A 14,139-nucleotide genomic window follows, 5' to 3' on the forward strand; every position below is an offset into this window, starting at 1 on the left:
TGTGTGTGGAGTTGGGTAACCATGACTTCTACCCAAAAGGATAGATAGGCTCCACCATTTCGGTCATATCTCCCAAATCGTAGCTTCAAAAATTATAGAAAAAAGGGTCCAAAAGATCAGCTCAACGCCTACAACTTTGCTACCATTTTTTTTTTCCAATTCGAAATGGAAAAAAATAGAGAAAAATCCCACAAAAATATGTGTCCGTCTTTTCCCTTCAAAAAGTCTTCGAGGTGGTCCCCTCTTGACTTCATGTGCAAGCCTTGTGTCCACAAGTGAATTAGGCTTGAATTTGATAATACTTTGTTGACTCCAACTCCATAATGCATAAGATTATCTTCCCTTTCACTATTGACTTTTACTCTTCACCCGTAGTGACCCTCGAGTAGTGACCGTCGAATAAAATCGGCATCCAATGAAATTTTCTTCTTCATAGCGTTTGTTCCTACCTCTCCTTATTTTTGAGATCCAAATGTATCAAAACCATAGCTGTGTACAAAATAAATACATAGATTTTTTTGTGATTTTCATGCATCAGGTCCTTCCTCCTCTTAGGGTCCTTGAAGCCTTGCCACCAAGTGCATACCAAGAGAGAGGTTGAGCAAAATTTGAAAAACGGCCCTCATTAGCCCTCCCCCTGAAGCTAGAGGCATTTATGTCTCTAGCTCTGTACTTGATTCTTCTTCAGTTGAGGTGGAGGAGTCTCCCTCCTCATGGATTTCCATCATAGGTGCTTGATCAAACCTCAAAAAGTACTGCTTCAGCCCATCCATTGACACATGTTTTGTGGAGCCTACCATCTGCATCCATCAATCGGTAACTGCCATTGTTGTACCGCTTTCTAATGATGAATGGCCCCTCCCATCTAGGTGAAAACATTTTATCTTTCCTAGTGTCAAACCTGTTATCATATTTTATGACTAACATACCTTTCTTGATACCTTTTTCCCTAAGTCCCTTGTTGAAGGTAAGTCGATGTTGCTCAGCCGGTGCTGCATAATAGTTGATGGCATCTTCTTTGTCTAGTTGAAGCCTCTCTAGATCAAGAATGTGGCTGTGAAGATGAGCATTAGGGTGTTCCATCTGCCTATATAGCTAGCACCATGAGATTAGTCAATTGTACTTCAATGGGTAAAATGGCCTCCTTACCATACACAAAGTGATATGGTGTGAACCCAAGGGATGTGAAAAATGAAGTGCCATAAGCCCAAAGTGCAGCCATAAGATGCTTGTCCCAATCACTTTTGCGATTGTTTACATGTTTAGTGATTATCTTGTAGATCATACCATTTACCTTTTCCACCGAACCGTTGGATTGTGGGTAGTAGGGAGTTGAGTGTTGTCGTGAGATACCCATCTTCTCCATCAGCTCTCCTACCAGGTCTCCTCTAAAACCTGGTCCCCTGTAAAAAATTATTTCAAGAGGAGTACCAAAACGGCAACGAATGTTTTCAAATACAAACTTAGCCACTTCCTTAGTTGTAATCTGGGTGGTCGCAACTGCTTCAGTAGTCCACACCCATGATGATATACAATTTACCTGATTGGCTCCTTGGCAACGGCCCAATGGCATCAATTCCCCATTTCTCAAATGGTCCATAAGAGATAATAGGAGTTTGTGGCTCATGTGTGAGTCTCCTATCACCAGCCTTCTGACACTCTTTGCATGTTTTGCACTAGTGATTCACATCTCTCTGTAAACTAGGCCACACAAACCCAGCTTGTAGAACCTTCCTACTGGTGATGTCAAGTGCAAAGTGCCCTCCACAAACACCATCACGGCAACTTGAAATGATTTTGGTGATTTCTCTAGAGAGAGGTACACGCCTAAGAATTTGATCCTTACCCTTGCAATAGAGGTCATCATTGATAAAGATGGTATTTTTTTTCCTTGCGCACAAGCCACTGTTTTTGGCCCTTAGTAAGATCTTTAGGACACTCTCATGTGTCCAAGAAACTCATGATGTCAAGCATATCAATGCTACCTTGGAAGAGAGGCAGCTTCAACTTGATAGCACCCAACTACTAGAACACCTTGTAGCTTCTTTCTAGCTAGAGAATCTACTTCTTGATTTTTTGCTCGAGGGACATGATGTAATTGTATAGCTTGAAACTTCCCTAAAAGGTTCCTAACTTGCTACAAATGGCCTAGCAAGCTATGATTTTTACAAGCCCAAGTTCCTTGTATTTGTTTTATGTAAAGCATGGCATCACCAAATACATTTAACAGGTGAATACCTTGTGTCACACACCACTCTAACCCAAGAGTTAGGGCTGCATATTCTACTTCATTGTTGGAGTGGGAATCCAAGAGATGACTAATGGAGAATACCTTTTCCCTTTGTTCTTTGAAGACGACAATGCCCGCTGTAGCTTTGTCCACTATCCTCTTATAGGCTCCATAAAAGAAAGAGACTGAGCCCTCTCTATCTTAGGGACTTCCAATACATGTGTTACTTCTTTGTCACTTGTCAAGGTGGAAACATGTGCAAACATTCTCTATGCATGGATAAGGTAGTGCCAAATATATTCTTGAATGCTTCATTAATAAATAAGATCATCCTCCAAAGCTTTTAAGGCCTTGGAAAACTGTGAGATTACAACAATAACTGATGGAAAAGGACAAACCAAATGGTTCTCCAATACAACCTTAATGGGACAGAGAGACTACTCATAAGCAGAGCCCAGACTACTCATAAGCAGAGCCCTTGAACGGCTTGACAACTGGTGTCTTCCTAACTAGGAGTCTGAGTTTCAGTGGAAAGCATGGCGATGGCCTAAGGACGACACTTCCTTAAGGCTCAATCCAAATAGGTATACCACACACTTATGGCGTCAATGGAGTGGTTCTCTCCATTGAACAATCAGTGAGGCATGAACTGAAGAGAATCAAGATGGGAGGCAGTTACCAAGAACATATGGTGCCCACAGTGGCCTGTTGATATGAAGGTCTTCCTCTCGAAGGTAATATGGAGATCCCTATCGATTGGGATGAAGGCGCTAGCAAGGGGATTGGCCCAGATAGATGGTCTCAATGTAGAACAGCTAGCGAAGACCTCTCTTAGTTGATTAAGGTATTCCCTGCGATCAACAGTCTGGCGAGTAAGATATGCAAATGTGTTCAAAGGACGAGGAAGATAGGTTTCTTTAAGAACAATCTTTTTCTGGGATGGAAGGTTTTTGAGAGCCGAGAGCTGCTATTGCAACATAAACAGCTATATTTTGCTACTGAAAAAAGGTCTAGAAGAATAGGAACTATCGAGTAGTTGATAACACCATGGAATCAGCGAGCTTCACAGAGATAATATAAGAAAGCGGGGGTGTGATCTTAGCCTTTGGGAAACGTAAGAACTTTGATGTGCCATGCCAAGGGTAGGACTAGGAGGGCATGGCCTTGGCAAAGTGCCGGATACACTCGTAGTATAGGGGTCTATATATAGCTAAGAGCCAGAGGGTGAGGGGCCTATATTTAGGACAGTTGGTGGTTATTTGCAGGTCCATCTTTCCTTTGTCTTACATTGGTATCAAAGATCAAGGGAAAGGGGAGCTATGGAGGAGTGGGAAATGCTTGCATGATCTTTGCATGGAGTATGCATGCTCTCTCTCTCTCTCTCTCTCTCTCTCTCTTTGAGTAGGTTCATTCACCTGCTCTCTCAAGTGGTTCTCCCTTTGCAACAAGTTATCCATCAAGAGATCTTCACTTGAAGAGAAGAAAATGAGCAACAGTTCAATGAGGTAAAACAAATTCTAGCTTCACTTCCCATCATTGCACCTCCAAAGTGGGACGAGCCATTTTATGTAAACCCTAGTGTGGGCAATGACACACTTGGGGCAGTATTGATGCAAAAGGATCCTCAAACTTCTTTCATGTGTCCTATCTACTTCTCTAGTCGCATGATGACTCCATCAGAAAAGGGATACACGGCATTGGAGCACATGGTGCTTGCATTAATGTTTGCTACCACCAAATTTTGCCCTTATTTATTGTCTAGACCATTCATAATTTTAACAATGGAAGAAGTATTTCCTTATGTAATGCAGCACATGGATCTTTCTTCTAGGATTTCCAAATGGCTCATAAGGTTTCAAGAGTTTGACTACAAAATGCAAGTGGAAAACTGCATCATAGCCACTATGAAAATAAGTTGAGAAGGTGAGGGAGGAGAGTGTCACATAGTTAAGCCTTGCTTCTATTTAGCCGCAACAATGTGGGGGTCATAACAATGCAGCTGAGGAGGCACTCTCGTTCCTAACCTCCTACAACTTCACTCCTCTTTCTCCATATGCTAAAATTCATCTAACTGTTTATAGCTTTATACAAACGAGCTCATATCCTCCTCTGCAACTACGTGCCGTGCATCGCTGACTTCTCTTTCATCGTTTCCAAAGTTTCCATGGCTTTGCACACTGGCTCGAGCCAGAGATAGCGCGAGATGCTACGGGACTTTCTTCATCACAGACAACATGATAACCGTCATGTGGGCTGATGATGCTGGATGGGTGTGCCAACACGGATGCAGGCTCGGTTCTTGCGTCACTTGCACCATCACATCTGTACCCTATCTGTCAGCTCCCAAGCTGGTATGAAGCTGGATCTGCCCACATCAAGGCATGCAAAAATGTACACACTCACAAGCCTCATTAAAGCTTGTGGTGCTCAAAAGGACCTCTCTCGAGGAAAAAAGCTACATGCAGATGCTCGAGAAGAAGGCTTGGCATCGCATGCATTTGTTGCTAGTGCTATTGTTTGTATGTATGGGAAGTGCGGGGACATGCTGGAAGCAGAGGATGCCTTTCGCGCCGTCTCTGAACCTGATGTTGTTCTTTGTAATGCACTACTTGCAGCTTATTTGAAACTGGAGGAAGGAGAGAAGACTCTGTTTCTGTTTCATCAGATGAATGCGGGAGGCATTGCGGCAGACTGCTTAACATATGTCAATGTCATTCAAGCTTGTGGGTTGCTTGTGCATAAGGAAAAACTTCAAAGCATTGGTGGGCAGTCTATACGGCAGAGATGCTTGGAAGTTGGACGTGCATTACACTCAGAAGCAAATAGAAAGGGCTTCACTGCAGATGCTCGTGTAAATACTGCCCTTGTGTGTATGTATGCCAAGTGCCATACCCTCTCGGAAGCAGAAAATGTCTTTTCGATGTCTGCTGGCAGTGTTGTCGCATGGAATGCGATACTATCTGCATATATGGAGAAGGGCCATATAGAGATATGTCTGTGGTTATATAGACAAATGGAAATTTGTGGAATAAACCCTGATCATATTACGATTGTTTTTGCGCTTCAAGCTTGCCGCATTCTTGCCGAGAAGGAAGGAGCTTCTTTGGTGCTGCTAAATTCAAATAAGGATGCATCGCTGGAAATTGGGCGGGCTTTACATGCAGTTGCTCGAAGTAAGGGCCTTGTTGGAAGTGTGTACGTTGGGACCACTCTTATCAATGTTTATGGAAAGTGCAGTTCAACGAGTGATGCAGAAGAAGTGTTTTGTGCAATGAGTAGGCGCACGGTTGTGACATGGAATGCTATGCTCTCAGGATACATTGAACTGGGTCATTCTGAGAAAGCGTTACTGTTGTATAGACAGATGCGAGAGGAAGGAGTGACTCCAGATCAACAAAGTATTGTCTCTGCTCTTCATGCATGTGGCAATTTGATGAAGAAGGAAAGAACTTTAAGCAGGGGTGGAACCTCCTTATTGACTATCACAGAAATGGGGCATTGTTTCCATGCTGTAGTTCGCAACGCTTTAGGCTTTGCGCTGTGATTACTGGAAGGTGAGGCATTGCTTCACATGGATAGTACCACCCGTGCTTCAATAATCGAGATGCAGATCATCAGTTAGGCTGAAATTAAGTCTGTTGAGGGTGTTTTCTATCCAAGACAATTCAGCTCCAATGATACATTACAAGAAGCCTTGTTAGTTGTCATGATGGGGTCAATATTGGGCAGTTTAGACTTCATGGGAAACGTTGAAGTTGGTGGCTATGGTTCGGTAAGTTTTGGAATGTTCCAAGTTGAACGGAAGGTGGTGGGCCAACTTAGATCCACTCAGTATCCAATGTTTATGGGCATTTCCCAAGGCTCAGGGAAGTTGTTTTGCTTGTATCTTGCCACCGACTCAGTGACATGCCTATCTGAGAAAACATAGGATGAAGAGGCTGGAAACCAAATTTATACTTTCAAGTTGTTTTGCTTGTAGGTGACAGGATCTTGCCACCGACTCAGTGACATGCCTATCTGAGAAAACACAGGATGAAGAGGCTGGAAATCAAATTTATACTTTCAACTGTTCACAATACCTCATTTTTCACATTTTTTCCTGTCTGCTGACGCAATCATTGTGCCAGCAACCAAGTAAAAGAAATCAAATCAGACAATAACCAAGTGAACATTGGTTGGTATCCTCATGCACATCCCACCAGTAATGAAGGCCAACCACGTCTGTCGTGTGCTCTCTTGGTTTGTGTGTGTGCATGTGTGCGCACTTGCAAGAGCTCAATCTCTCACCTTTTCTATCTGTTTAATGGTATTAGAGCCTGGTTGATGCCGAGAAGTTGTGAGGGGCAAGCAAGGTCAACAGAAGAACCGCACAAGGTACATCGTCAGGTGTTACTGGCCACTGAAAGGAGGTCCTGACTTTTTGCTAGCTTGAAGGCATGCCCTAGACCATCATTAGCTCAAGCTCAAGCTGTGTATTTAAAGGATCGATCTTGGCTGAGAGAGTTCTTCAAGAATGGCATATACTTTCCGCATAATCAGTTAGCAGAACCTTCACGGTTTTGTACAAAAAGGTTTGATATTGCTAGAGAATGATTCATACTTGATAGAGACCCTCCTATGCTGTATTTCTTACAAATAGAGATACATGATCCTGTGAGACTCAGACTTTTCATGCATAAATGCAAGGCAGACAGTAAAGAAGGTAGAATGCCTTGCTTTGCCCAACGAGCGTAGCTCAGTTGGTTGAGCCTTCGTGATGTAATGCCAAGGTTTAGGGTTGGAGGCTGATGGGCTGAGCTTGATGGGTGTTACCAACTTCTCCGTTAGGGAAGTCCTTACCATGGTATGGCCCCTTGTGGGTGTGATGTGTATAGCAAGTTTGCTTGAAAACTGAAACATGGATGAATACCTACTCTAATGCATGATTGAAATGTAATGATAATGAGGATAAAATGACCATAAAAGCAATGGATAAGGTAAAAGAAAGTGATAATAATGGAGCAAATCAGTCTCCATAGGTAGGATTGCACAAGACTTACATGCCAAGGTCAACTTTGACCTCATAGTTTAACAGCGGTCTTCCTAATAAGATTGAATGTAATTCAAGCTTTGTAGACATTGCATGAGTTTCCATTACATCACATATTTTTCAATACATTGAGCTTTAAAGGATCCCAACTAATGCTCAACTCTCTATTAATAACTCATACACCTTGGTTACCTTCCTTAAATAAATCCATGCATTGGCATATGGGGAACATTATCCACATTACAATATGTGTATAGGCTAAGAAAGTTATTTTTTTGCTTGTATGAATGTAGATTTAAATTGTCTTTACTCAAATCTAGTCATTTAATTGAAGCCAAAACATCATCCTCCTTAGTTCCGTTTAGTTTCTCTTGAATATCTTGTTGGTTAAGAATATCAATATCTTATGTGTCCGATTTTCGCAAAGAATCTCCATTGCAGTCTTGTCACTTGAGGTTCAACACTTGCATAGCAAAATTCAAATTCGAATTACTCACCATGATTGATAACAACACATGTTTCAAGATGTTTGCTGTTGAGATGGGAATAACTACCCAATGTGGGCTTACATGATGATGCATGTTTTTGTCTCAAAGGACGTTTAGAATGTTCTGTAAGACATTGATGTATGTTCGCCTTCTTTGGATATAGGCTCTTTTGAGGATGTTATAGGTTCTAGCAGGTTTGTTGTTGCTAGAGGTGTTTTGCCTACGACTGAATTGGGATGTTAGAGATTATGCAAGCTTATGCATTTATTGCATTATTTGTGAAGTGCACTATTACTTCTCACATTCGCTCAACAAAATCAATAAAATAGGCTTGGGATGCTCTGTTGGTTCTTATGCAAGTCACAACAATAAGACTGAAACTGCATTGCTACATAAAGAGCTGGAGTCAAAGATTATGCAAGAGAAAGATGACATGGACACTTTTCTTACTGGTATCCAAGGATATCAATGAACAATTCACTTCTGCAAGTGAAGTTATTTCTGAATTTCACTTGTGCTGACTATTCTCGATGCATTGCCAGACTCTTACTAGACTTTTGCTAGTACTCAGAGACTTATGACCCGAGGAAATCCTCAAGCTATCAAGTTTGATGCATTATACACATTGCTGTTATAGGAGTCACTTTCAACAAAGAACATGGCTAAATTACGATCAAAGAAAAGGCGGTAACAATAATGCAACCACTTCTCATGGTTTTTCAGTGAGAGCTTCTGTTGCTAGCAATTCATCTTGGAATTCTAGTAAAATAGGCAAGAAGAAAATGCATTTCCATTACTGCAAGGCTAATGATCACTTGATAAAGCAATGACATAAATTGAAGGCAAAAGCATGCATTTCCATTACTGCAAGGCTAATGATCACTTGATAAAGCAATGACATAAATTGAAGGCAAAAGCAGCCAAGAATAAAGAGGCTAGATCTACTACCAGTGTAGTTATTGTAGAATCTTCTCAAAATGAAGATTGTGATGTTGATATAGATGCAAAGTCATCAGTTAGTGTAGAGTGTACTTACGATCATTTGTCCATGATGCACGTATGTCAGTTGCTTCAGAGACACATGTTTGGTACTTTGATAATGGTGCTACAAAATACATTACTTCACATCGTGACTTGGTTGCCTCCTTAGAGGCTGTCCCTCACACGAATACGGTCATTTGTGCCAACAATGCCTCTTATCTGGTCAAGGGACTTGAAAAGATCATGTAACAAGTGTGAATGACAGCTCTTTCACACTTGTTGATGTACTTTATGTACTAGGAATAAAAAAGAATCTTTTGTCTGTATCTGCATGTCATGGAAACCAAGAGTAGTTCCATAACCGGACACTCAAGTGTCTTGAAACACTAAAGTGTCCCGTTTTTCCAGTAACTTGTCATAATTATTTGGTGAAGTTAGAGAAAAGATTTATAGGTCACATTCATACTTAAGGTCAGTTATTTTGCCAAAATTAATAACGAATTAAGATTATGGTAATAGTTCTAAGATGAAAAAAGCATAAAAATTAAGTACAATTTTAATATAATTTCCATAAATTGAATATAACTTCTCATCAAAATAAGATTTTGCATAGATTGCAAGTGTATGGATAGGAAAAAACTTATTATAGCAAAAAATCAAGCTTCATAACATAATCATGAGAGTAGATTTTTGTTATTATTAAAAAAACCCAAAATTGTGAAAACACTGACAAAGAGAGAAATTTTGGTCTTTAAAGGACTCTTTCATTAACAGGATGAGGTTATAGAAAAAAATTTAAGGTCTATACTGTATATATAGGTCAATACTTATCAAATGAGCATTTTTCAATCTTTCAAATGCATTGGTATCTTGTACTTTAAGATCATTAAAAGAAAATTATAGTGCGTAATTTCTTGCAAAAAAATTATAGCTATGAAAATGGAAGTGTGTATATAAATTGCCCAATTGTGTCCCTATGAAGTATTTGTATACAAATAAGTGAAATGAGTGAAAAAATCCCAAGAGTGAAAATTTTGTAAAGGCTTATCAAAGGAGTGGAATTTTTTTAAAGGCAAATCTTTGATAAATAAAAAATAAGAACTACAACATGTACAATTGTTTAGCTATGACCTAAATCACCAAATTTGGCTTGCATAATCATGAAATAGGATCACCTAAAGTAATGGAGTCATAGATCTAGCATACATCACAAGGTATTGCAAATTTGGATGAACTAAATGTTTTGTGTGATCATTAGTTGAATTTCTAAACATTACACATTTGACCCACATGACTTTCTATATTTAATTCTAGTCACAAAGAATTTTTGTTCAACATGAAAATTACAAAAATATCAAATGTATATATAAGTAGCTACCATGAATTATTGCATGCACCGTGCTCATTTTTTTTTCTTAGACTATAGCACGAGTTTTAGTGGAACATCGACTGTTGTTTTGCGTGGATTCTTTTCATGAATGTAGTTACTATTGAGGTTGTGTACAAAAGTGACGGATTATAATTTTTATGGGTACTTTGGATAGCATTTTATAAGTCTACAAAAGCATTCCTTGAGATGTTTTATGTATCCTTTTATTACATTCATGAAAAAAAGACACTAAAGTGTCCTTTTTGGTACCAAATTAGTGCTAATTTCTAACCTTCTAAAAGCATTTTCCATCATAATATGGCCATTTAACTTTGGGGAAAATAAAAGAGAACAAGTGAAGCTGACTAAAATGCCTATAGATCAGCTCGATCAAAGGCTTGTGACCAAAAGAGAGAAGTCTATAAAAGAGTATGGATAATTATTGTTTAGTTATCTCGATCAAAGGTATAGGTCAAGGAAGTATAAGTCTATCACAAGCAGCCTTTATCAAATGTATATGACAAAGGAGATTACATTGGGGCCAAAAAAAACTAGCAAAGGGCCGTTCTTTAATCTAAGGATTAAGGAATAGTCCAATAGTCATGTGATATGTATACAAAAGTATGGCACTCTTGAATCCTCTATTTGGATCTTTACGCTCCTATGTTGGTAGAGAATGGATAAATGTCTTCGTTTTTTAGCTAAAATTGTTACATTTGGGTGTTTTTGATGGCTATCATCAAATTTGGACCAAAAGTACTCGTAGTTTGCTTCATTTTATATTCCACAAAATCAAATTAGAAGATATGAAATCTCTCCTTTCAGGCTCTAAATAACAAATCACCTAGTTTTCTCAAACATCTACTTTTTTCACATTCTCTCTCTATTTTGTGAGAGCTTTGCCTCTTTTTGCGCCATTGGCAAGAGTTTCAATTAAAAATCATAGTCCATCCATTTATTGAGCCTAGAAACCTTATAGTAACATTAAGTTGGAGACAACAGGATGTCAGAGAATCTCTCGAGTTTCTAGATGAAACATCATCAAGAGAAATATGAACTTTGCATGGGCTTTGTAAAGAATCCTAATTTTTAGGGATTAAAGCTAATGTTGTGTAGAGTTAAGGAGACAAGGGCATTGAAGAAGGTAGTTTTGAGTAGGCTTTTCTAGCCTTTTTTTAAGACAAATGTAGGATGTGGACTGAGGTTACTTTCTCTCTCTAGCCTTTTGAAAGTGAAGGAAGTATAGGGGTTTGGTCACATAAGCAAAAATGTGGGTCACTAAGAGAGGGTGATCAAAAGTCATCACAGGAACGCCGTGCTCCCAGTGAGACGAATGTTGACATTTGGGTGGACGACCATTTGTACCCTTACGATCCTATGAGCCGCTTCCATCCATCCTTTAATAGACTTTCAACATTTATTCAATATCTTGGGAGGGCAGAAGCAAGCTTGTTAGGCTATTGCAAGCAGTTGTGTATGGGTGCATGTGCTTCTTTTCATATCTGGATGCACGAATATCAAGCTCTTCAGCTCAAGATGATTGCATTACAAGATAGTATTGCCTCTTTGGAGAGGGAGGTTGAAACTCTTCAACAACAAATGCAGGAAAAATATTCCCACATTATGAAGCTTGCCAACGCCATCACATATTTGAAAGAAACACCCCTTGATGCAAGGGAATGCAAACACACACATTCATCCATTGAAACCCTTGCACATTCGGGTGGAGCACGCAAATGATGAGTGACAGCCACAAGGTGATTTGGTCTTTATTTGCATGATACATTCTTACTTCACACTATTTTCTAACAATTATCCATTTTGCACTCAAGGGTACAAACTTAACGGACAAAAATCACACAAGAGCTTTGCAAAGGTCAGTTCAATGCTTTCATGGCAAGGGGATGGATTTTCGTGATGTCGGAGATGAAGACAGAGAATGTGAAGCGTCTATTTTGAGATGTCCCATGCTCAATTCCCCAGACCATGCACAAAAGGACCAGGCTTGGAATCCAATCTTTCTATTTCCTCTATCGAATGTACATTTTTGTACATTACACGCATTCATGCGCATTTTTGATAGGCTATTGAATCTCCACATCGACTATGCTTTCACAATGAAGCCATTGAAAAAGTCCCAAGCAGTGATCGAAAGGGTGAAGGTACTCTTAAACTCCATTGGCTGTCACGGTGGAAATGTGTCTATTATTGCTACAAAGAACGCAGGGGATGCCCATGAAATTTCCCAACAAGTATCAATGAGTGGGAAAAAATCCAAACACTTTTTGAAGAAAGTAACCCAAGGAAAGACAGGTCAATATGATGCTCAAAACAGCTTCAACCAGCAGGCAGCTAACCTTTGGGAACTTTGGAAGGAGTAATGCAAAGCTACTGATGGCCATCTTTTGAAGCTGCGGCCGTGGGAACTAACCCCACTTGGGGGAGCATTATATAAGTTCAAAAAAAAACAAAAAAAACGTTTTGTTGGTTGCAGGCTACCGCCACCCCCTCTTGTCTCAGCGCTCACAGAGGGGGCCATCCCCGCCTTGGCACCACCCTCTCCCTCTCCTCCATTATCAGGATCTCTCTCTCTCTCTCTCTCTCTTGCGCGCGCGTTCGTCATCAGCTCGCGCCACCCTCCCTCTCTCTCTCCTCCATTATCCAAGTGGCCAATTCTCTCTCTCTCTCTCTCTCTTTTGTCATCAGCCAGGGGGCCTGTTACCATATACATGTGGTAGTGATGTGTGTGAACACACTAGGACCGCCGGGGCATTTTTTCCCTCTTTAGGAGGTTTTTTCCCCCGTGCATTGTATATACGCCCATCACTCTAGGGCTATCTATCTTTCCATTGCACACTAAGTAACACACTCTCTATTGTGTGCCTTGAGCTTCCTTCGTCTTCTCCAAGCAGTGTGTGTTTCTCTGCAACCCTAATTCCAACAATTGGTATCAGAGCAGGTCACGTCCTCCCGGGCTTAGTCGCCAGCTACTCCAGCACACGCCAGCTCACTTTCTCTGATTTCAGTGAGCTTTGGCGAGCGTTCACAGGTCGACAAATATTTTGGGTAAGCTCGAAGAGCTTGGTCTGCTCAGAATTTTGATTTGGGCTCATTTCGGCCTCCGTTTCCACTATGGGCAGTACTGCACAGGCTATTTCGTCATTTTGTGCAGATTTTCTGTCAGTGCCGTTTTCTGCATAACAGGTGCCTTATAGTCTTCTACGGTTTGTGCTATATAGCACAAGTTGTTCCCGCTCCATTTCTCCTATTTTCGGGCAGTTTTCACATCAGGTGCAGCATTTACCATGGCTGACAACAACAACACAGATGTGTTCAAGATGTTTACTGCTGAGAACAGGTTGGATGGGGACAACTACCCTATGTGGGCTTATATGATGCAACATGTTCTTGTGTCAAAAGGTGTCTGGAACATTGTGCAGGGCATTGATATACGTCCTGGTTCTGAAGATGTAGGCGATGTTGAGGATGTTGCAGGTCTTGCTGCAAGGATTGCAGCTGTTAGAGTTGTTTTGCCTACGGCAGAACAAGCTCGTTGGGATGTTAAGGATGCGCAGGCTCATGCATTGATTGCGTTGTCTGTGAAGCGCACCATTATTCCTCACATCCGTTCAGCAAAATCTGCAAAACAGGCTTGGGATATTCTAGCAGGTCTTTATGCAATCCGCAATGAGGCTAAAATTTCTTTGCTGCGTAAAGAGCTAGAGTCGAAGATTATGCATGAGGAAGATGATATGGACACTTTCCTTGCTAGTGTCAAGGATATCAATGAGCAACTCATTTCTGCAGGTGAAGTCATTTCGGACAGTTCCCTTGTGCAGACTGTTCTTGATGCCTTACCAGATTCCTACCAGACTTTTGCTAGTACTTGGAGACTGATGACCCAAGGAAATCCTGAAGTTGTCAAGTTTGATGCATTATGCACATTGCTGTTGCAAGAGTCACTTTCTAGAAAAAACAGGACTAGGCAGCGTGCAGTTGAAGAGGCTTTTATTGCTTCTCAAAGAAAGGGTGGTAACAGTAA

General features: G+C 40.6%; 1 protein-coding gene across 1 annotated transcript; it reads left to right on the forward strand.

Annotated features, from left to right (window-relative positions):
* The first annotated feature begins 4,240 nt into the window (after positions 1-4,240).
* On the forward strand, positions 4,241-7,346 carry LOC147427821 (pentatricopeptide repeat-containing protein At2g03380, mitochondrial-like). Its single transcript, XM_086497407.1, has one exon. The coding sequence runs from the start codon at positions 4,497-4,499 to the stop codon at positions 5,772-5,774; it is 1,278 nt and encodes a 425-aa protein (XP_086353533.1). The 5' UTR covers positions 4,241-4,496; the 3' UTR covers positions 5,775-7,346.
* The last annotated feature ends 6,793 nt before the right edge of the window (positions 7,347-14,139 follow it).

This window comes from Adiantum capillus-veneris, chromosome 23, assembly GCF_014529385.1.
Source record: "Adiantum capillus-veneris isolate H3 chromosome 23, ASM1452938v2, whole genome shotgun sequence".
Taxonomy (NCBI): Eukaryota; Viridiplantae; Streptophyta; class Polypodiopsida; order Polypodiales; family Pteridaceae; genus Adiantum; species Adiantum capillus-veneris.